Here is a 25,409-nt window from a genome sequence, read left to right as displayed (position 1 = left end):
CGATTGGCGGACAAACACATATTAAATCATTGTTGGCGTTAATTTAAGTGTCATTTGTTATTATTATTATTATTAGTAAATTGTTGTATTTGATCAACTTCAAAAAGAAAACACATATCTGTTCTCTAAATATCTGTCACGATCCCCAGTCCTTCATCATCTCCTCCACTCCTGCCAAGCCCCCGCTCTCTCTCTCTCTCTCTCTCTCTCTCTCTCTCTCTCTCTCTCTCTCTCTCTCTCTCTCTCTCTTCTCTCTCTCTTCCAGCTTCTTGTTTCCATAGTTGGTCATCTTCCTGTCCACAATTCCAATCCAATCCAATCCACTTTATTTAATTTAACTATAATTCATAAAGTCAGGGGGGGGGGGGGGGGTTTCGCGCGGCACGCGTGTCACGGATACGTGGTGTCAACAGTGTCGTCATAGTCGCGCGCAGTAAGGCGGTTGTTAGTATCGGTGTATTTCTCTACAATGAAACGATTGCACATAAATTAGGTAAATAAATATTAACAATATTTATTTACAACACATAAATGAACTTATTCACAATTATACATACAGTAGTGACAACACACTTATGAACTACTTACAATACAGGGAAGCACATATACAACACTCATAACTATTTACAACCAGTGTCAGAGCAAGCGCACTCAAGTTGTTCGGAAATTCTGAGGGCTCAGAGTGCACACTGGACGCTCTGACCAAAGAGTCAGTTTATCAGAGCGGAGCAGATTTTCAGAGTGAATTTATTAACTCACCTTAACTAGGGCCCTATGAAATCCATTTTTATCTTTTCCTGTTTTTGGATTTCTCGGTTTAAAATGTTCCCGTTTTCGGATTTCTCTGATTTTATATTTTTTCCATTGGATTTAACAAAAAGAAAGCGATACAAAATTATGTTTTTAACCCTTTCACTGCCGCACTACCAAAACGGTTAACCCTTTCACTGCCACACAACAGCCGGTTAACCCTTTCACTGCCACACGATAGAAGGTTAACCCTTTACTATCACACAACCGACGGCGACCGATAGCCAGCTACGTTCTCAGGTGGTACTTGGTGTAAAAAGGTTGAGAACCACTGACCTACAATACCAGAAACCATGTTCTTTCAGTCCAGTGCTGTCTGGCTGCAAAACTCTCTGCCAAGCAGCAACGCCAGAATTTGTCATATTTTTCACCAAAAAAGGTTGTTTCTAAACCTAACCATTATACCTTAACCTTAGTAGAGACCTCATGTCCCATCCTAACCCAAAATAGAAATAAAAATAATATACATCTTTGAGATGTAACATTTTCAAGGATATAGTGGTTTCTTTTTATATGGTAGCTTTTAGGCATTGGCCTCCTCTCTCTCTCTGTTCTCTCTTCTCAACAAGAAGCTAGCCCACTCTCCCGTCCATCATCCCACTTGGTGCGTTATTTATGTTAGCTCCGTGAGCCACGGTCACCGGTGCCACAGTCAACAGAAATGTTCATTAGTGAGCTGAACCCACCAGATCAATCGGGGCGGACGGCATCGCCAGCTGGCATTTACCAGAGATGACTCAGGGACGAACGTACAGCGCTGCAGGCCCCCGACAGAGCAACTCCCCTAATCATCGGTGGCACAGAGCAGGTAACCAGGATGGGGCTAGAAATTCTCCTCGCAGCACCTGGGGCTGTGTGATGAAGTAGCATTGGAGTGGGATTTATCCCTCTGTAATTGTTTATAGAGAGGACAAGCTGATGGATTGATGGTGGAGGGGCTAAATGGGATGGTGTCGGCTAAAGTGTCTCTCCGTCAGTCTCTCTCTCTCTCTCAACACGCTCTAGGCATGTTGAAAATAGTTCTACTTGAGCGAGAAATTCAGCAGACATGATAACCACCTACTCAAGTAGTGAAACGATATTCAAAACTTGCCAACTGATTTATTGTTTCAGAATGTAATATATTTTTACACTTTTACACTTATGAATCCATGGGGTGGCACTGTCATTATGTTGTGTTAGTAAACACTGATGAGGAAGTGTGCATGCAGGCATCTTCTTGTAATTGGGGGACCCTGCTGTTTTGATCATAAATCGATCAATGCAGACCGTATTAATTAATGTTGTGTTTCTTTTTCAAATGTACTGTAGCAAAGAGTAAAGACCTTAACCCTTATCAAAACAGCAGTCAAAGTGTATATTTTCAGCACTACGTTTGTTTACAGATGTTTTTAAGATTTATCGAAAATAAGAATGTATCGCTATTGGAAAGAGGAGCTTTTTCTCTATCCATGGATGTATGATTTGGCCATAATAAGGTCAAGGTCAAGTTCAAGGTAGATTTTGAATGTATAATTCAAACGGATTATAATGTATTACTGTATCTACAAATCCTTCTGTTTAATCATCTTCCCTTTATTAATTTGCTTAGATTTTCTGTACACTTGAGCTCAGTGAGAAATCAGAAGAACCTCAATGTTTTCATGGTGTTATTCACCGGCAAAGATGCAAAAAATAAATCATAATTTATATTCTCCTTTGTTTCATCACAATTTACTCAAGGCTAGTAACAGACACAATATTTCTGACACTGGGAATATATACCCCCATATCCCTAGATGTTCCTAGATACCAAGAACATGCTAATTGACCTTATAGAAGTGGAGCAATCTTCCATTTACTTGGGCATGTACCTTTAGGCGGAATTTCTGAAAATAGGGCTACAGCTTAACAGGTTAATGGCAGCACAGTGGAGACACTTATGAAGTTACAACCTACCTCCAGGACCTCCTCTCCCCTCAACCTCACTCAAGTCTGGCAGCCAAAACCTCCTCGCCATCCCACGCACTAGGCTGTCAACCATGGGGTACCGTGCCTTTTCCGCACTGGGGCCACACCTGTGGAATCAGCTGCCAGGATCCAGCAAGGCCTCAGACTCCCTTGCTACCTTTAAGGCCAGCCTTCAAACTCATTTATTTTACTCTGCCTTCCACTAGGGTCTGTTTTTATTTTACTGCTCCTATGTTTTTATGTTTTATGCTTTTATTTTATTCATTTGGATGTTTTTATGTTTTAAACCTTTTTATTCCTATGTTTTTTTTTAATACATTTTTATGTTTTTTTTTTATTTGTTCCTTTGGCTGTGAAGCACCTTGAGATCTCATTGAGTTTAAAGTGTGCTATATAAATGAAATGTATTATTATTAGTTACTAAAGATTTGTTGGGCTGTTGTTGAATAAGTTGCCAACACTATGAAATTAAATCTACATCGCTTGAAAATTACCAGCACTCAGACTAGCAGTATAGCTGGCTAGTTTAGACCAACCAAATCAGAAATGATGGTTTGTTTATGACCGTTATATCATATCTTTAGGCAGGTTTACCGCCTGGTGCATGGAGATCTCTGCACTCCGCTACAGCTGTTTGATAAACTGAAAGACAACACTTAAGACATGATGTTTAACCATTTATTTTACGATCACTACAACTGAAATGAAACAACGGTCATTTCAATACGACACTTGTTGTTTCCAGTGTAAGCAAGTGGTATTGACCTTCCTCCCACACAACAGCAATAAATGTGTTCTGTTTACATACTGGCATAAAGACCAAGAGTTTTGCCACATTTATCATCAGATGAGGAAGAGTGGCGAGCCCAGCCCAGAGCACAGCAACAGCTTAATTTATCATTGACTGTTTCTGAAGAACTCACAGGCCCGTCATCCATCACTCTTCTCCTCTATTCATCTGTGAGAAACAGAGGGAGAGTGAATTCTGCCCAGTATGAATCTGACTGCACCACCACCACCACCATCACTATTACCACCATCACTATTACCACTACTAGATTAGGGCTGGGCGATATAACGATAACGATAAATATCGCGATATATTTTAATAATCGATATCGAATATCGAAATTTAAAAAAAAATCGAAAAATCGTTTTTTCTTTTTTTTTTTTACCTGCAACAGGGCAGTTTTAAAACCAGAGACAGTGGACAGACTTGTCTTTCTTGCCTGCAACTTAAAGGAATGGCTTTGCTTGTCCAAATGACAATACTGACCAAATTCAGATTTCTTTTTCTCTTGTTCATTTATTTTGTTTGCTTTCTAATTTAAAATACATTTTGAAACCGTCTGTACACAGTAGGCTATGTGTGCTAGCAGAACTAGACTCCAGTCCACCAAAAAAGCGCCAAAAGATCGAAAATAAACTAGCAGAGCCAGAACTGTTCAACTCCTCTGGAGCCACAGCCAGCAGAGAAGCCGGTTTACTTTAGCTTTTAAACCAGCTGCAGCCTGAGAACTGGAGTGTGAGGGGATGTAACACTAAAGATGGCGGCAATGACAAAGAATTGCTGCAAAATAAACATACATCTATTGTTAAAAAAAAATAATAAAAAAAAAAATTTTTATACTTATAACAATTCGATAATTATCGATATCGAGAAATAAAATAAAATTATCATATCGTTATCGCGATATGATTTTTTTCCATATCGCCCAGCCCTATACTAGATGATATATGGCCAAAATAGCACATCACAATATTTCTTCACATTTGAACACATCTTGGTTCAGTCAAATAAAATGCCTTCGTCCTGGTGCGATACAACTCTGAGCAACTCGTGGAAAATCCTTTTATTTTTACACGACACCTGCACCTTTTGGGACATTGGAAAACACAACGTAGGACCAGTATCAAGTCACATTTTTACTACAAAAGCTTTCCATTTTGCGGCTGGGTGGCGCCGCGGACATTACACTCATCACCAACGCAAGAGACACCAGGTTCGACTCCGGCTGTCGGCCTTGCCTCCGGCTTGGGCCAGTCGTCATACTAACTCAATTGGCAGAGTTAGCGGTGGAAGTCGATGGGTGGTAATCTGGACATTGTGGACAGCGACTCCTACAGGTCGGTTGGGGACGCCTGCACAGCAGAGACAGGAAACGGCGGGGGTAGTGTGAGCCTCCCACACGTTACACCTCACCAATGAGAGTCCGCGCTGGCAGGTGAAAAGATGTGACAGGCTGCCTCCTCGTGTATCGGAGGGGACACGTGATGCAAGGCTTCTATCCTCCCTACAACCGGCCAGTGGGGGGCATATGCGAGCAACGTTCAAGACAGGGGAGGGGAGAATTGGCACAGCGGGTAATTTGGAAGGGAGAAAAATTGAAAAAGAGGAGAAAACGTTTTTTTTTTTTATAAAGAAAAAGCTTTCCATTTTTGCACAAAATGAGTTCCCTTCTATCACTAACATTATTTGTTAAGCATCTTTGGTTGAAATAAAATTCTGCGTATTTTTTTTACAATTAATTGCGAATATTTTATTTATAATAATAATTATAATATATAATATATTTATTTTAATGTTGAGCTATAGATTGTGGATGAATACGCACAGAAAGGTACACCATGCAAATGTTGATGCTTTATTTGTTTTAAACGAGACGATTTAGAAATGGGCAATGGGCAAATTTCATTGTGTTTTCAAGATGGTGGACCGGCCGAAAACAGCAATCACGTAACCACTACACCTCATTCAAGGGTACTACGACTATGCTTGCACCTCATGGTACCAAAGCACCTCAAAGGCGCTAAAAACAAGATTACAAACATCACAAAACAAACTGGTCAGACTACTACTTGACCTTACTCCTAGAACCCACCTCACCCCTGCCCACTTTGACTACCTAGGATGGCTTAGAGTAGACGACAGTACAGCAACTTGCAATGGGCCTGGTCTACAAGATACACTACACCACACAGGTACCCATGTACATGTGTGACTCGACGTGACCAAACCCGACTTGTGGCGGCGAGATACAAGCATCAGAAAACGCGAAGAAATATGAAAAAATCTAAATATTGCTTTTTTGACTGCTTTGAAATGTCATTGCTCTGTTCCCTTATTTGCAAAACTTAATACAACTTGTAAATTAGTTAATTATTGTTATTTGTCCGACAGTATTGTATTGTGTCTCAATGCTGGGGGGAAGACTACAAACAAGGGCTTAAGCTGGGTGTGGTCTGTCTGCGCGTGTAATTCATGCATTAAGCAGGTACTTAGCAAGGTGTTGAAACACACACAAGGATAGCTCTCCTTTCTTAATAGCAGAGAGAACGAAATGTTAATACACTATCTTAGGCTGCAGTTACATTAAAGGCAAAACGATTTCGTTTCATTTAACTTTTCTGAACGTTGCGTTTATGCAGTCAGGTTAGACGCGTGTGTATAATAATGCAGGACCTGTCGCAGAGGTCTTTAATTGGCATGCAACACTCAATGTTAGCGTGTGTGTGTGCCTAAAAGCACAGCAGAGAATTATGGCATCATTAACCGAACTCAGTCACAGGGATGCAGACCAGAGAGAGACTTTCGTCTTGTTTACATCAGGGTCCCCCATTTTCAATTCATCATAACATATGACATACATGATATACAGATAGACAGTATTCAGTATACCTTCACACTCTATTATCTTATGCAACTCATATTCACTCCACAAACTGAAATATACATACATTGTTGAATGAACAGCCTGTTTCTTGAAGTTAGACTCTCCTCTAAATTGTAACCCCCCCTCTCTATAACAGAATTTTTGGATGTTACCCGGGAGTGAATTGTTTTGTGCTTTAAACATGATTTGTGCAGTCTTAAATTCAGCCAGGTCCCAGAGTTTCATGGCATGTGATTTAAAAAATAGTGTGTTTGTGTGTTCCAGATATCCTACCTTATTGATAATCAAATCAAAATCAAATGTATTTGTAAGGCCCGACAACACACGTTAATGTCCCTTCAGGCCCATGTCCCTTCAGGCTATGGATTTGCTGTGTTTTCCAGCTTATACAAAAAATATATATATATTATTTTGGAATATTGCAACTACTACACAAAAACGTGAGTACACAAGTTCAACTCATGTTCAGCCCTATGTTACTCATTAGCACTAAAAGTGATTTTTCTTTATTGTGTATGAAACTTCAGAATGTTATCTTTCAAAAGAGACCAGGCGTATGCATGTGCTATAAGCATAAAGTATAAAGATAAGCTTTGCAAAAAAAGTATGGTGGCCATGCCCGCTTCGATTGTGCAAAGTATCATTAAGTATCTCGAGGCTGGGGCCAGCATGTCCTCTTTTTTGGAAATCAAAATATGGTCACCCTAATATATATATATACAGGGAACAAAATAAGCACCGCAACGCCAATGACGGGCAGATTTGAACAAAATAGTCATGTAAACTAAAGGACAGTCGCCTTTTTTTAGCCGTCAATCTCTCCTCGCGCATCAATCTCTCCTAATTGTTTACACTGCTTGCACTGTAACGTTACGCCCGATTAGCTAACGTTAGCTTAATAATGTTAATGGGTTATAAATATGTGGAACAATATGGAAGGAGTAAGCGTTGTATTATGCATTCGGAAACGTTGTATTATGAAACCAGTATGAGACGATGTGCTTATTTATCGTTTCAATTCGAAAAGTTGATGCTCATTTAGTTTAGCCCGTCATTCAGCGAATACGAATTTCAGGGTGATGATCAGAGCCAATCAGAGGCAGATCGGGTCTGGTCTTTGCAAAATGCACATGTTAGAGCCATTAAAATGGCAGAGATATTTTTTTCTTCTTTTGAACGCACATGGCCACGGGGGGGGGGGGGGGGGGAGAAGACGCTACACACACACACATACACACAGACAGACAGACCTGCTTGGAGCTGGGAGCACCAGTGCGACAAGAGAAAACATTAAGTCGCACTGAACTGATTTTCGGTCGCACAGTGCGACTAAAATGGTCGCACACTGAAGCCCTGGCATGCTAAGCAAAAATAAATAAATGCCTGATCAATACAGTATACTGTAACATATCCGGCCAAACTGGCAACAATATTGCAGCCTGTAAAGTATAGGCCTAAACGAGAATAAAACAAGTTTAAAAACATTGAGCAAAAACACTAATAAAAGTTAAATAAATCAGTATTAATAGAGTGGCTATGAATGTGTCATGACGAAATGTTAACCATTAACAATCTAAGATTGGCATATCATCCAACCATATGTGTATTCATTTCCACCTCTACATATCCCCAGAACGAAGGAACCTCAATGACATATCCTGCTTTGTACAAATGTCTTATACCTCCCTGAGTACTACTTAGAATATTTCCATTAGCGAAGGTCTACAATCTAAGTTAGAGAGAGACTATAATCACACAAAATAAATGTGCTGTAAACCATAGAAACTAATGGCCGCATCATGATGCCCTTCTTTAACACAAGTATTATGAAAAGAGACGTCTCTAGCTCCTCTGTAAAACTGATATGATCAGAATCTTGAGCAGGACATTGGTGTGATTAGTGCCAAACAGCTAACAACTCTCAGAATCCCTCATCAGTTTTATAGGACATCACACACACACACACACATGTACAAGGACGATGGGGTGCACGTGCGCGCACCCACACACAGTACAGGATGAGTTTCATGGGTAACATGACATCACAACATGTTGTCATGGTAACTTCCCATGGAGTACAGAAAACAACATACAAAGACACACAAAACCCAATAACCCCTTATGACTCTTCTGATAGGAGCATGAGCTAAAGATATAATTTTCAATCACATCAGATAATCAAGATAATCAAGATAATTCTTTTTTATTATTGTAATTTTAAATTATTTATTAAATAGTTTTTTATTTTAAATTATAAAGCATATAACTTAGAAGCGTGGGGAAAAAACGAATCTGATAAATAACAGCAATCTGCACTGGCCTATTTCCTTATTCAGGCAATTAACTGTGCAGTGTTTTTTGGTCTTTGGTAGGCTGTGACAACAGGCAGAAAATGTAATCATTGGAAATGTCTCAATCTCAAAAACACATACAGCCATGTCGAAATGTATATTTTCTGAGCTGTTATAATCATCACAGCCAACTGAAAATCTGTAACAATAAGAGGCACGCACACACACACACACGCACGCACGCACGCACGCGCGCGCGCACACACACACACACACACACACACACACACACACACACACACACACACACACACACACACACACACACACACACACACACACACACACACACACACACACACACACACACACACACACACACACATTTGAAATGTTTATTTATGTCCACATGAACAGAAGTACAAGGAGGCCTCATACAAAGGACATAAACAATGCGAGTGCAATCAGAAAATTATGAAAGAACAGTGCATGGACGGCAGAATCATGGGAAAAGGTAACAGCGCCTCCTCAAAAATTGAGCGGCTTCCTATAATTGCTGATACTGAGCAGTACCTGGCTAACTGCTTGGCCTTCCTTTTGGGGAGACCGGCTATTTGTAGGCCCCTCACAACCAACTTGTGCACATGCCCTAGACTGCCAAAGATAAAAACTAGGAGTTTACATCTGTAGCCTAGCTGTGAGATGGTCTGCTGTAGCTGTTGGTATTTCAGCATTTTGGTTAGGAAGGCTTCTTCTAAGCTGTAGTCAAAAGTACAGCCAACCTCAAGAATGGACACCTCCCTAAGGTGTTCATTTACCACAAATACATCAGGGGTGTTAGCTGTAATACTAGAGAACATGGAATCATCATTGCACAGGTTGAACATGCTTAGCTTCACAGTAGAATGCTTAAACAGCGTGATGGAGGACCTACAAATAAGAGAGATATCTTTCGCTATCAAATCTACTATTCTGTCATGCCTACTTATGTAGAGGCCCCTGTATACATGGCAACCATTTAAGATGTGGGACATGGTTTCAGCTATTTGGTTATTGTCATGATGAATACAGTGAGGAGCATGACTGCCTGGAAACCAGATGGAGAGATTCAATTTAGATGGTAAGACCTGTAATAACAGACAAAGACACTCAAAACCCAATAACCCCTTATGACTCTTCTGATAGGAGCATAAGCTAAATATATCATTTTCAATCACATCAGATAATCAAGATAATCAGATAATCAAGATAATTATTTTTTATTATTATAATTTTAAATTATTTATTAAATAGTTTTTTATTTTAAATTATAAAGCATATAACTTAGAAGCGTGGGGAAAAAACGAATCTGATAAATAACAGCAATCTGCACTGGCCTATTTCCTTATTCAGGCAATTAACTGTGCAGTGTTTTTTGGTCTTTGGTAGGCTATCTGTGACAACAGGCAGAAAATGTAATCATTGGAAATGTCTCAATCTCAAAAACACATACAGCCATGTCGAAATGTATATTTTCTGAGCTGTTATAATCATCACAGCCAACTGAAAATCTGTAACAATAAGAGGCACGCACGCACGCACACACACACACACACACACACACACACACACACACACGCACACACACACACGCACACACACACACACACACACACACACACACACACACACACACAACACACACACACACACACACACACACACACACACACACACACACACACACACACACACACACACACACACACACACACACACACACTGTAACCCTCTAATGCATACTAATACAGAGAAATCAATAATGTCTGACTGCAGTGTTCCAAGGAAATACACATAAATAAATAAATAAGCCTGCCTCCACTCAGAGAGGAAGTGGAGGTGAGAGAGTATACGCACACAAGCATAATTGATTTAAAGCTAATTGAATGATTACCAGAGCATCTTAAGATGTAGCTACTGCATGAAGCCTTTCTGTTATTTTTATGTCTTTTGATTGTGGTGATAGTGGGAAGATTGTATGGTAACAACAAAAGGGTTACGCACACGCACGCACGCACGCACGCACGCAGGCAGGCAGGCACACACACACACACACACACACACACACACACACACACACACACACACACACACACACACACACACACACGCACACAGGAAGTATAGTGCACTTAGTGAGTTTTATATCTGTGTACAATGTAATCCATCAACCCAGTGGAGCATGCACCTGCAATATATTTTCAAGATATCCTGTTCTTAGTTTGAACTCTAACAAACAAGAGTTAGATGATGATGTGATCTACTGCTGGTGCTCCATCTAATCCATAGGCCATGAAAAATGTGCAGAAGACGAATACGATGGAGAATAATGTCCTTCAAAGAGGAGGAGGCGTGATGAGGGAAGAAAGGCAGCATGGATGTAACATTTAATCATTTTTATTTTGTTATGCCATTTTCTCTGCACAGGAGGTGCATTCAAAAGAAAATCACCCTGCGTCTGTAAGAGCTTTCATTGAACTCCAGGCTACAAGAGCAACAAGAGCACTTTGATTGCTGTCCTCCTTTCAAATTAAACATTGTATTTATTCCAAAAATTGATTGGAGTACCAAATGCCCAATGCATACTCATTGCACGAATGTGCTGTTGAAGACACCGGCTGTGTCTGGAATCCCTCAGTTGTAGACAGTGAAGGCAGTAGATAGGTATAAATTGTACTGTATGGACAACAGAGCCTAGAGCAGGGGTCAGCAACCTTTTTGATATGAAGTGCTATTTTTAAATGTTCTCGTTAATCATTGTGCCATATCAACATTAAGGTTGACATTAAGTTAAATGTAAATCTCCAACAGATCTGTAATTCTATTCCATCCATATAAGCAACGTGCATAGGAATAGTTTTAATAACAATTTTCCTCATTATATAAGAATGCTATACAAGAATGCTGCCGTCTTTATGAGATGTGTTATGGTTTGTAACCGACCCCAATCGCACAACACAAGACAGGTATGAGGGTAAGCCAAGAAACGGGCATTTATTGAAACAAAGGGAAACCGGCACTGTCCCTTTAAGGGAGAAACACAAAATACTGGAAATAACAAGAGGGGAAGGAACAGGCTAAGGGAACGCTAGGGGAAGGTTAAGGGAACACTAAGGGAAGGCTAAGGGAACGCTAGGGGAAGGTTAAGGGAACACTAAGGGAAGGCTAAGGGAATGCTAGGGGAAGGTTAAGGGAACACTAAGGGAAGGCTAAGGGAACGCTAGGGGAAGGTTGGAAGAAACAGGGAGGAACTAGGAGGACCGGACGGGAGGACTAGGAGGAACTAGAGAGGGGAGAACTAGGGACAGAGGGACAGGTACTGGGGGACATAGGGAACAGGTTCTGGGGAACAGAGGGCCAGGTTCTGGTGACAGAGGGACAGAGGCCCGCGGAGGCGGGCTGGGGACGAGGAGGACTAGAAAGGGGAGAACAGGGACAGAGGCCCGCGGAGGCGGGCTGGGGACAGGGAGGACTGGGAGGACTGGTGGGAAACATCAGGGCCGCTCTGCAGAACTCTCTCGGCAGATCTCCGAGGTGGGTAACGGCGGCCGAGAGGGAGAGAGGAGAGGGTTAAAGTACAAAGGGGAAAACAGAGCAGATGCAGGAGAGGTGACTAGTCCAAATACAAAAGTTATCAAAGTAAAAACTATCTTCGTGTAAAATACACAAAGAGCAAAGTTCCAAAAACAATCCAAAAGTGAATACTATCTTCGGTGTGAACAAACACACAGTGGGAGATGTAACGTCCAAAATAATATCCCAGTGAAAACAAACAGAGGCACACGCTGGGTGAGTGACTGTCTGATTAAAAAGGTGGTTATCTTCAGTGTTAAGAAACACACGAAAACGGAGATGATCAAGACAGTCAAATAAACTCACCCAGACGTAATGCGTATAATGCGTAAAGGAGCTGGAACAGCAGCGGGGCGAGGGCGTCGCCACCGGGGAGCCGGCTGTCCGAGCCGAGGTCAGAGTGGTGCTGGAACAGGCAGCGGGGCGAGAGCGTCGCCACCGGGGAGCCGGCTGTCCGAGCCGAGGTCAGAGTGGTGCGCCCCTGCTTGGAGTGCGCGCCGGAACCGAGAGACGCATCTGGGGTGCGTCTGCGTGGAGGAGTGTGCCAAGCTTGGAGGTCTGGATGATGCGCGTCTGTGCGCTGGTACGGAGGAGCGTGCCAAGCTCGAAGGTCTGGAAGATGCGCGTCTGTGCGCTGGTACGGAGGAGCGTGCCAAGCTCGAAGGTCTGGAAGATGCGCGTCTGTGCGCTGGTACGGAGGAGCGTGCCAAGCTCGAAGGTCTGGATGATGCGCGTCTGTGCGCTGGTAAGGAGGAGCGTGCCAAGCTCGAAGGTCTGGAAGATGCGCGTCTGTGCGCTGGTACGGAGGAGCGTGCCAAGCTCGAAGGTCTGGATGATGCGCGTCTGTGCGCTGGTACGGAGGAGCGTGCCAAGCTCGAAGGTCTGGAAGATGCGCGTCTGTGCGCTGGTACGGAGGAGCGTGCCAAGCTCGAAGGTCTGGAAGATGCGCGTCTGCGCGCTGGTCTGGATGTGCGTCAGGTCGATAGCTGCGTGGGGGTCTGAAGTGGATCACTGGGATGCCTCCCGTGGAAGTCTAGGGAGCGCAGACCAGTCTCCCCCTCAGGCAACGGCGACAGCAGGCGAAGGCTGGAGCAACATCTCTACGCCAGAGAATCAAAACAGCATAGGCAGAACAGAGGACCTCCCGAAGGAGTCTTGATGTTTGAGAATATGATACGGCATGTTTACAACACGACCCCACGCCGAAACGAGGGGAAGAGCCCTGGTATTTAAAGCCCACAGGGGAACTAATTAGCCTGCCACCACAGGTGCGAGAGGTAATTGATAATCGAACTAAAAGTGTGAGTTCGGCACCAGACCAATCAAACACATAATGACAGGTAGTCCAGGTGTGGCCACTGAGAGTAAACGAGAGTAAAGAACGAGAGGGTGGGGGCTAGAGAGAGTGAGTGAGAAGGGAATTCCTAAACAGTAGGCTTAAAGAAAACAGAGAAAGTTGGTGAGCAGCGGACAAAACCTCACAGTACCCCCCCCTCAACGGGAGCCACCCGGCGACCCAAAAAAAATACAGACAGAGTGGCAGGGGGCAAAACAAGGCAAAAACAAAAGGTACTGGCCAAGCCAGCAGGGGAAGCCACCACAAGAGTGGGGCTAGCAAAAGAAACAGGGTCGCCGAGGGGTAACTAGGGTAGCAGAGGGGCAACTGGAGGAGCTGAGGGGTAACCAGAGGAGCTGAGGGGTAACTAGAGGAGCAGAGGGGTAACCAGAGGAGCCGAGGGGTAACTAGAGGAGCAGAGGGGTAACCATGGTAGCACCGGGAAAAGGACTAGCAGAGGGAAGGTTAGCTGCCAGGGCACTGATAGCTACAGGGCCTATGCTAGCTGTACTGCTACATCAACATAGAGGCTGCGCAAGCTGCCGGAGCTAGGCTAGCAGAGGGAAAGGGTAGCTGCCAGGGCACTGATAGCTACAGGGCCTATGCTAGCTGTACTGCTACATCAACATAGAGGCTGCGCTAGCTGCCGAGCCAGGCTAGCAGGGGGAAAGGGCAGCTGCCAAGGCACTGATAGCTACAGGGCCTATGCTAGCTGTACTGTTACATCAACATAGAGGCTGCGCTAGCTGCCGAGCTAGGCTAGCAGGGGGAAAGGGTAGCTGCCAAGGCACTGATAGCTACAGGGCCTATGCCAGCTGTACTGCTACATTAACATAGAGGCTGCGCTAGCTGCCGGAGCTAGGCTGGCAGACAGGGCTGGACCAGCATGAGAGAACAAGCTAGCTGGAAGGACAGTCCTAGCTGTGTGAGATAAACTGACCTTGCTAGCTGAAAGGGCAGTCCTAGCAGTGGGAATACTGACCTTGCCAGCTGAAAGGGCAGTCCTAGCAGTGGGATAAACTGACCTTGCTAGCTGAAAAGGCAGTCCTAGCAGTGGGAGCAAAACTGACCTTGCTAGCTGAAAGGGCAGTCCTAGCAGTGGGAGATAAACTGACCTTGCTAGCTGAAAGGGCAGTCCTAGCAGTGGGGATAAACTGACCATGCTAGCTGAAAGGGCAGTCCTAGCAGTGGGGATAAAACTGACCTTGCTAGCTGAAAGGGCAGTCCTAGCAGTGGGAGATAAACTGACCTTGCTAGCTGAAAGGGCAGTCCTAGCAGTAGGGAAACTGACCTTGCTAGCTGAAAGGGCAGTCCTAGCAGTGGGAATACTGACCTTGCTAGCTGAAAGGGCAGTCCTAGCAGTGGGAATACTGACCTTGCTAGCTGAAAGGGCAGTCCTAGCAGTGGGAGAAAACTGACCCTGCTAGCTGAAGGGGCAGTCCTAGCAGTGTGAGATAAACTGACCTTGCTAGCTGAAAGGGCAGTCCTAGCAGTAGGGAAACTGACCTTGCTAGCTGAAAGGGCAGTCCTAGCAGTGGGAATACTGACCTTGCTAGCTGAAAGGGCAGTCCTAGCAGTGGGAATACTGACCTTGCTAGCTGAAAGGGCAGTCCTAGCAGTGGGAGAAAACTGACCCTGCTAGCTGAAGGGGCAGTCCTAGCAGTGTGAGATGCTACACAAAAAAGTGGAGGCCATGCAGAGGGACCGGGTTAGCTGCTTGGGCCTGGCTAGCTACAGGGCCTATGCCAGCTGCAAGGCTGCATTAACATAGAGGCTGTGCTAACAGCAGGGGCCAAGCTAGCAGACCGGGGCCATGCAGAGGGAATTGGGTTAGCTGCCTGGCATGGCTAGCTACAGGGCCCATGCCAGCAGCAAGGGCTGCATAAAACATAGAGGCTGTGCTAGCAGCCGGGGCTAAGCTAGCAGACTGGGGCTCTGCTGAGGGACTGGGTTAGCTGCCAGGGCAAGGCTAGCTACAGGGCCTATGCCAGCAGCAAGGGCTGCATAAACATAGAGGCTGTGCTAGCAGCCGGGGCAAGGCTAGCAGACAGGGGCCATGCTGGTAGTAGAGGCCTAACAAGCTGCAGGGGGGTCAAACAGGGCTAACAGGGAAGCCAACAGGGCTAACAGGGGAGCCAACAGGCTAACAGGGGAGCTAAACTGGGCTAACAGGGAAGCCAACAGGGCTAACAGGGGAGCTAACAGGGGAGCTAGAGGGAACAAGAAAAAAAAAGGCAAACTCAACATACACCGTCTGTGCTGGCTGGGGTCGTCGATTTGGTGGGGTCGTACTGTTATGGTTTGTAACCGACCCCAATCGCACAACACAAGACAGGTATGAGGGTAAGCCAAGAAACGGGCATTTATTGAAACAAAGGGAAACCGGCACTGTCCCTTTAAGGGAGAAACACAAAATACTGGAAATAACAAGAGGGGAAGGAACAGGCTAAGGGAACGCTAGGGGAAGGTTAAGGGAACACTAAGGGAAGGCTAAGGGAACGCTAGGGGAAGGTTAAGGGAACACTAAGGGAAGGCTAAGGGAATGCTAGGGGAAGGTTAAGGGAACACTAAGGGAAGGCTAACGGAACGCTAGGGGAAGGTTGGAAGAAACAGGGAGGAACTAGGAGGACCGGACGGGAGGACTAGGAGGAACTAGAGAGGGGAGAACTAGGGACAGAGGGACAGGTACTGGGGGACATAGGGAACAGGTTCTGGGGAACAGAGGGCCAGGTTCTGGTGACAGAGGGACAGAGGCCCGCGGAGGCGGGCTGGGGACGAGGAGGACTAGAAAGGGGAGAACAGGGACAGAGGCCCGCGGAGGCGGGCTGGGGACAGGGAGGACTGGGAGGACTGGTGGGAAACATCAGGGCCGCTCTGCAGAACTCTCTCGGCAGATCTCCGAGGTGGGTAACGGCGGCCGAGAGGGAGAGAGGAGAGGGTTAAAGTACAAAGGGGAAAACAGAGCAGATGCAGGAGAGGTGACTAGTCCAAATACAAAAGTTATCAAAGTAAAAACTATCTTTGTGTAAAATACACAAAGAGCAAAGTTCCAAAAACAATCCAAAAGTGAATACTATCTTCGGTGTGAACAAACACACAGTGGGAGATGTAACGTCCAAAATAATATCCCAGTGAAAACAAACAGAGGCACACGCTGGGTGAGTGACTGTCTGATTAAAAAGGTGGTTATCTTCAGTGTTAAGAAACACACGAAAACGGAGATGATCAAGACAGTCAAATAAACTCACCCAGACGTAATGCGTATAATGCGTAAAGGAGCTGGAACAGCAGCGGGGCGAGGGCGTCGCCACCGGGGAGCCGGCTGTCCGAGCCGAGGTCAGAGTGGTGCTGGAACAGGCAGCGGGGCGAGAGCGTCGCCACCGGGGAGCCGGCTGTCCGAGCCGAGGTCAGAGTGGTGCGCCCCTGCTTGGAGTGCGCGCCGGAACCGAGAGACGCATCTGGGGTGCGTCTGCGTGGAGGAGTGTGCCAAGCTTGGAGGTCTGGATGATGCGCGTCTGTGCGCTGGTACGGAGGAGCGTGCCAAGCTCGAAGGTCTGGAAGATGCGCGTCTGTGCGCTGGTACGGAGGAGCGTGCCAAGCTCGAAGGTCTGGAAGATGCGCGTCTGTGCGCTGGTACGGAGGAGCGTGCCAAGCTCGAAGGTCTGGATGATGCGCGTCTGTGCGCTGGTAAGGAGGAGCGTGCCAAGCTCGAAGGTCTGGAAGATGCGCGTCTGTGCGCTGGTACGGAGGAGCGTGCCAAGCTCGAAGGTCTGGATGATGCGCGTCTGTGCGCTGGTACGGAGGAGCGTGCCAAGCTCGAAGGTCTGGAAGATGCGCGTCTGTGCGCTGGTACGGAGGAGCGTGCCAAGCTCGAAGGTCTGGAAGATGCGCGTCTGCGCGCTGGTCTGGATGTGCGTCAGGTCGATAGCTGCGTGGGGGTCTGAAGTGGATCACTGGGATGCCTCCCGTGGAAGTCTAGGGAGCGCAGACCAGTCTCCCCCTCAGGCAACGGCGACAGCAGGCGGAGGCTGGAGCAACATCTCTACGCCAGAGAATCAAAACAGCATAGGCAGAACAGAGGACCTCCCGAAGGAGTCTTGATGTTTGAGAATATGATACGGCATGTTTACAACACGACCCCACGCCGAAACGAGGGGAAGAGCCCTGGTATTTAAAGCCCACAGGGGAACTAATTAGCCTGCCACCACAGGTGCGAGAGGTAATTGATAATCGAACTAAAAGTGTGAGTTCGGCACCAGACCAATCAAACACATAATGACAGGTAGTCCAGGTGTGGCCACTGAGAGTAAACGAGAGTAAAGAACGAGAGGGTGGGGGCTAGAGAGAGTGAGTGAGAAGGGAATTCCTAAACAGTAGGCTTAAAGAAAACAGAGAAAGTTGGTGAGCAGCGGACAAAACCTCACAAGATGCTTGCTTGCTGTACCTGGACACATTCAGCCTTGTCTGCATCATCTTTTAAAGTTTTCTCATGTTTGGCGTTTAACACTCAATGTTCGGCAAACAACAGACTGACCCTTCTGATTGGCTCTGACCCTGAAATATCCCTGATGTCGGTCAACCTACCCTAAATAACAGACTGTGCAACTGCCAGTGGCTGTGAAAGGATGAGAGGACACTTCAACATTTCCAAAAAGGTTCCACTCTTACACACTTGCTAGTGTGCCATTGGTTTAGATACCGCGTGCCAATGGTGGCACTCGTGCCTGAGGTTGCTGACCACTGCCCTAGAGTATAGGCAGTGGGGTTCAGAGTTACTGAAGGGGTACCCAACAAATGCCTACTCAACCACCAAAAAGTTAAAAGAGAGTTCAATTGATTATTCCAATGTTATTTCCATGACTTAGGGAAGTTAAATCAATATTTGTGAACATGTCTACTGCTCTCTCCCAAAGCCAGAAACCAGAGAAGTAAGAATCAAACTTGTGAAGACATCTGGAGCTTCTCCATTGACAATGGATGGGTGACTGATTTTGTGGGCCCACAGAATGTCTTTTTTTTCATATTTAAAGATTGTCTCGCATGATGTTGACTAGTAGTACAGCCCATAATTTCTCGAAAATTGCTTTAGAATTGAGAACTAAAGCTGAACTCTTAACAGGCTCCAATCTAATAGGGCAAGTGTTTTATTGCCATCATGTTTTAGCCTTCAAAATCTGTGATAAACCTTTTACACCTCTTCCAAAATAAGAAGCTTGCAGTATAAAAAATAACATCTGATTAAGGATAAGGATAAGGATACATATTTTGTCAAATAACATGTATCGTGGTCTTTGGAGGACATGTATTGTGGTTTTTGGAGGACATGTATCGTGGCTTTTGGAGATCATGTATAGTGGTTTTTGAAGGACATATACAGTATAGTGGTTTTTGAAGGACATATACAGTATAGTGGTTTTTGAAGGACATGTATCATGGTTTATTGGAGGACATGTATCATGGTTTTTTGGAGGACATGTATCATGGTTTTTGAAGGCTAAAACACATGCCCCATTGGATTGGAGCCTGGTGAGAGGATGCAGCACAGTGCAATGTTTCTATACTAATGTGATCAGTGAAAAATAGTAAACCCAACCTTTAACTATTGTGTGGTGTTTTGGTCTGTGGGACCGGTTTTCAATGTTTAATGAAGAGAAATTATTCAATAAATATTATTTACCTGAGACTCATTGGCCATGGCTCATTCTATGTGAAGAACATGTAAAAGAACACATTGGCACTGAGTGCACACTGTGCCCCCCCTCCACATTTATATTAGGGGCCTTTCTCACTCACGTTTGGAGATCGAATCACTGCTCCCGAGAACGGGGGGGAGTGTTCTCACTCACCCCTTTTGCGATGTGAAACGGCGCTGATTCGTTTCACCCCCCGCTGAACGGGATCTGTTCGATGAGGTGGTCTCGGAATCGCGCCGTGCGGTGCGGGGGGCGTGACACACACAACGTCGTTACTGTCATGCTTGCTTGAATTTTGGGCAGATAACACCACACAGCAACAACTGGAGAATACCCACAAAAACAATATTTATGGGCGATTTGAGAGTTCAGACCTCAGCCAAAAACAAGTAGATGAAAACATGAAGTTATTGTTATAAGGACCCCAGTCCAAGCTACAACAGTCTGCATTCCCTTAACAATTGTTTGTATTGAGCCGTATTGTATTGTACCCATATGCAATATGTTAAATAAAGTTTACATCCATTCATTCTGCTAGCATTACCGATTCGGCGATTGCATGAGCAGCTGGCTAACGTTAGCTATCAGACCGTGTTAGCTCAGAGCTCCTCTTTCAATCTTAACAAGCATTAAACAAATGGCCCAGTCATCTATTCACCGTTGTTTAATACACACGGTGTTGTCTCTAATGTCTCTAACCAGTAGATCAATGACATTCAATATAATGCATATAATCGATGCAGCAATGTTACTAGTAAAAGGCTAAGCTAACTAGCGTTAGCCGTTAGCCATTGCTGTATACTATACTTTCTTGTTCGAATGAATTTATTTCTATTAGACCAGTGGTGCCCAACCAGTCGGCCGTGGTCGACCAGTAGATCAATGACATTCAATATAATGCATATAATCGATGCAGCAATGTTACTAGTAAAAGGCTAAGCTAACTAGCGTTTAGCCGTTAGCTTAGCGCTATCGTTAAAACGCTCAAAAGAGGACTCTACAACACCATCCATTCGTGATAAAATGGGGTGGGTTATATTGACAAGGCTTGACAACAGAGGTTCAAATATAACTTCATATTTATTGGCAATTTGTTCATTATATCAGCATCCAGAGTCCGCAGTCGTGTTAAGACATTCCTGTTTACATTTTCGAACGTGACGTCATCGCCTACGGCAAGCGTAAACGCTCAAAAGGCAAACCGTAAACAGAACCCGAAGCGAACCAAGACTGCAGTGTGTACACAAACTAGAGGGGGGAGAGGGGGGGGGGGGTTTGCACTCTGACCCGGAAGGAGGGCGGTACGCGACCGGAACGGACAGAATGAGTGAGTGAGAAAGGGCCCTTACATACCCACTGGCAAATTCACAAAGAAAGGATTACGCCCGCTAGGGGTGTAGCGGTACACAAAAGCCACGGTTTGGTACGTACCTCGGTATTGGGGTCGAGTTTGTTACAACAGGAAACAAATATAATAATTATTATTATATATTTATAATAATTATTATAAATATTATTATTAAATATAATAATTTGCTGTGGTGGTTATTCATCATCTAAATTTGGCAATACAAGCTTAATATTCAACGTTAAAGATCAATATAAGCCAGTGTAAAGTAAAGTAAAGATATTGAGCATAGATTTGTAAAATGTGCAACCCTAGTTTCACCTAGTGGTATGAGATGTATTCTTCGTATGGCTGCACATACCGCACCGTGACGTCCGTACTGTAAATTCGCGGGATAAATACACGTATCGTTACATCCCTAGCGCCAGCTAATAGCACCCCTTGTGGCTCCCTAGGATTTTGACACTCACTGGGTTTAAGAGATTAAATGATCAAAGCCATATAATTTTAACTGTTTACTTTTTTTTTTTTTAAATGTCCCCATGATTAACATGAATAGCCTAATCTCAAGATATCTGTAACAAATTACAAATATTTCAGAATTTTAACCACTTAAATTCGTGTTCGTTTGATACCACGTCCGTTTTTATTGAAAAAAACTGAGAAACAGTCATATTCATCATATTTCTATACATTTTTGATACCACATTACAGCGTGTGTAAACTCGACAAAATCCCTGTGAATAAGAATCTGCCATTATAAAAAAGAAAGGTTGACTAATTCGGTCAGAAATAGCGGAGACGCTAAACGTTAGTAAGCGCTGATTATTCTTATTATATTCTGCGGGCGAGCATTACTCAATCTCCCGGTATAATTCTGAACACAGATTGTTGACGGCGGAGCACCAGAGTACTTCCGCGAATGGAGCCCTAGTGACAGTTCCGCATCGAAGTGGGGGGCCGGCCTGGGGGGCTCGTATGTCAGCCTGTGACACACAATAGGGAAGAGGACGCGGAAGAGAGGTGGAGATGTGGTTGTTCTGTGTTGAGCGCTGTCTCGCACCCCCCCCCCCCCCCCCCCCCCCCACCGGAGCAGTATGGTGCTCTTCAGCCACATTCCCCAGCATAATCACTGCAGCCTACCTGCTTAGTGGCCGGCAAAGTGAGCTGTAGAGCAATTGCGCCACCGTGTGTTCTACATTGTTAACAGAATCATGCCTCGAAAGCTTGACCACTGACAGTGTGTAGAGAGATTGCATTTGATAATTCTATCTAGAATTGAACAAATGAGTGCAGATTAAAAAATGCCTTTTAACATGGGAGTGGAGCTGATGAAAACGGACGCCAGGCACAACGTTGTACCCCTATACTAATAACTTTTGTTTTAGAGCGTTTCAAATCATAATCTTTTGACATAATGAAAATATATGTAAAATGAAGATACGGACCCAATTTCATGAAATAATAATAAACACAGACACCGCTGTGCTCACACACACACACACAAAAAGTTAAGAAAGTAGAAAACGGTACCAGGGAGTGACAAGGGTTTTAACTGTGTGTGTTTTGCGCCAGCTATTTGCTCCGTCTTAAGGACCTATTCACTAAAGATATTGCGCAGAGAATATACTAGCGCAAACACGCCCATACGGACGGTGTGCAATTTGCACCTGATATCTGGCAGCGCTGTTGGCCCCCCCAGTGTTCAGGTCTCGAAAGTGTGGAGATTGTAAGTGAAAACAAGTAAACATAGTAAAAAATTAACAAAAGGGTTCACTGTGTACCTTCACTGTCTGCCTCCACCTTGTTTTATTTATATTTCTCAAAATAAACATGATTTATTCCATTCATGATTATTTTATTTGGCTTTCTAAAGATACTGGATGGACAGTAGCCTATTGATTGTAAAATAATAATTATTTATTAACAGTAATGACTATATTAACTTGATCGATGGACAAGTGATTTTTTTTGCAGATGATGAATTAGAAATAAGAAAAATTAACAGTGTTAATTTGATCTTACTTTAACACAATCTGCACCAGAAACGAGTTAACTCGTTATTGCCCGCCATGCGCTCAGCGCCAGAAATGAGTTAACTCGTTTTTGGGATCGTTATTTCGTTTATTCGCTATATCTATTCATAATTCATAGCTGCAGCCTCTGGTATACCCTTCAGACCCTATCTGAGCTGGCAGACGGTCAACACCGCCCTCTACTGCCATGCGGAGCTATTGCATCTCATTGAAAATGGGCTGGTGTGTTTTAGGAGCCGATCTGAGCCAGGCGCCCATATGTAACGGTCGGTAGTGTGGTACGGACCTCCACAAGCAGTATTTGGAATGGCGATCAGATAATTGGATTATTTCTTTTGCATTACATCAGATACAAGGTAAGAACACTATATATAAATTTGATTGTTGATCTGATATGTATTTCTACCACGATCACAGCTATTTGTGTGTAGATGTATCTGCTTATTACCATTGACTGCGGTGGGGGGGGGGGGGGGGGGGGGGGGCGAGCGCCCCGCTACGACGGTCATTTCATGTATACACGACGAGAAATAATAATGATAATCTAGCGTTGATTTCAGGATGATTAGATAATCAGCAGAAAAATTACAACTTGATGACTGGATTACAGTAAAACCCTTTTTCTCGTCTTTTTCCTGGAATTACTCAAAAGCACCCAAACCATACTCTATTCGAAATGATATAAAACGGAAATGTACGGATGAAAAAACAATCTGTTTTGGGCATGTTGACTGGAAGCAACTCACTGAGGGTCGACGGCGTTATTAGACCCATAGATATAATATAAGATATATTTTAAGGGGCGGCTACGTAGTGCAGTGGGCAAGGCGCTCACCACGAATACTGGAGACTGGGCTCGAACAGGTTCGCCTCCCTGTTCGAGCCCCGCGCTCCACATTGCTTTCAGTTTAGCTGGTCGTCCGCACTAATACACATTGGCAGTATTAGGGGGAGGGAAACTGATGGGTGGGGATGGGGCGTTGTGGACAGCGACTCCTACAGGTTGGTTGGTGCGCCTGCGCAGTAGAATCAGGAAGCGACGGGGGCGGGGCCCCTCCAAAGCCCAGACCCCTGACACTGAAAGATCGAGCCGCGCAGGTGGAAAGATGCGACTGCTTTTACCTCGAGTATCGGAGGGGATGTATGACTTAGTCCACATTGCAGCCGGCTTGTGGGAGGCATGAAACAGCGTTCAAAGACAGGGGAGGGTTGAATTGGATGATACAAAAATTGGGATGGGAGAAAAATAGAAAATGGGAGAAAAAGTGGAGAAAAAGTGGATAAAAAAAAATATATATATTTTAAGCACTCGCAAATGTCGCAGTCTAAAACTATATCCATTGAATAAAGACCTGGCGATGAAGGGGGATCAGCGCCCCATGCTACTGGCGGTCAATGTGTTAATATTTATTTTATTTTATTTGCAGTATTTCTTTACATTGTTATTTCTTGATTATATGTATTGTTCGAAATAAATGATTCATTCATTCATTATACTAGATTCACAAAAAAAACAATATCACTTCTATTGATAGATGCGATCTAGCAGCTGTAAATGGCTAATATTAACCATATGTTGTCTAGATTGCTTGCAATTAAGATAAAGTTAACATCTGCATTTTTACATCAATTGTTGTGGCTTTATTGTTTTAAAATCCCAATAACATTACATTACATTACATTTTACACAATGTTGTGGCTTCACCAGACACATTGGGTGATTAACAAAAACGCAAACACCACACAAGGGTTAAGACATTTCCGGACCGAATAAATCATCAAGTCAAATCAAAGCCAAGTCCTGTGTATTTGCTTATTCTGTCTCAGAATCCGCTCTGTCCTTCCAGGTGTTATCAGTATGCTGAAGATAGAGCGTCACATTATTCAGCGCCAGCTACCCTGGCATTATCTGCGCTTGTGACAGATCGGCCTGCCATTGTGCCTGCCACTGAGCTGCGTGCATTAACATTAAACAGCTTGGCTGGCCGTCTGCCTGTCTCCACGTCAGGAATACAAGGAGACTCGGCAGCCCTGAAGGAAACTTGGAATATACCTGCCACTGGCACAGCATATAAAACCTGGATATAAGACCCTACCTCATCTGCTGCTTCTCTTACAGCACATACACCACTACATAGATGCATAGATGTTAAGGCTTTCAAATCAAGGACAGAGATGAAGTACTTACATAATTTTCTGCAAGGTCTGGATGCAGATAGTCGATGCCTGGAAATGGATTTTAACATGAATCAGTAACACAATGACATGTTTTCATCATAGATGTTTGGCTGTTTCAGCTGAAAACGTTTCAATTGAATGTTTATTTATTAAAGGTTGATTACTATTAGAGATGCACCAATCCACTTTTTTCAGTTCCGATACCAATAATGTTACCTGAATTTGGATATCTGCCGATACTAATACTGAACCGATACCAATACTAGAGATAGAATAATAATAATAGTTAATAGTTATTTAACAATTCATGTAATTATCATTGTCATTTTTAAGGTTATATGAGGCTGTAATAAACACACAGCGAAATAATATACAAAAAATACATTACATTTAGCAATGTATTTGAACTGTAGGTTAAGTAGCTTCAAATACAAACTGGTAGTAATAGGCCTCCATAGTGCTGTGATAGGCTGAATTAGCC

The 25,409-nt window shown here is 44.2% G+C and overlaps 1 protein-coding gene across 1 annotated transcript in view; it reads right to left on the bottom strand.

Moving 5' to 3' along the window:
* pcsk2 (proprotein convertase subtilisin/kexin type 2) overlaps positions 1–25,409 on the bottom strand; it is a gene marked incomplete at its 3' end in the record, with an annotated part of 151,954 nt that overhangs the window by 69,870 nt on the left and 56,675 nt on the right. Inside the window, exon 5 of the mRNA XM_084321975.1 lies at positions 24,939–24,976. Within this exon, the coding sequence (XP_084178101.1) occupies positions 24,939–24,976 (38 nt within the window). The remainder of the gene's footprint in view (positions 1–24,938; positions 24,977–25,409) is intronic.

The sequence above is a fragment of the Notolepis coatsorum genome (assembly GCF_963971535.1).
Source record: "Notolepis coatsorum genome assembly, chromosome: 9".
NCBI classification, from domain to species: Eukaryota; Metazoa; Chordata; class Actinopteri; order Aulopiformes; family Paralepididae; genus Notolepis; species Notolepis coatsorum.
The sequence above is the reverse complement of the archived record's forward strand: the minus strand, read 5'-3'. Positions and strand labels throughout refer to the sequence as shown.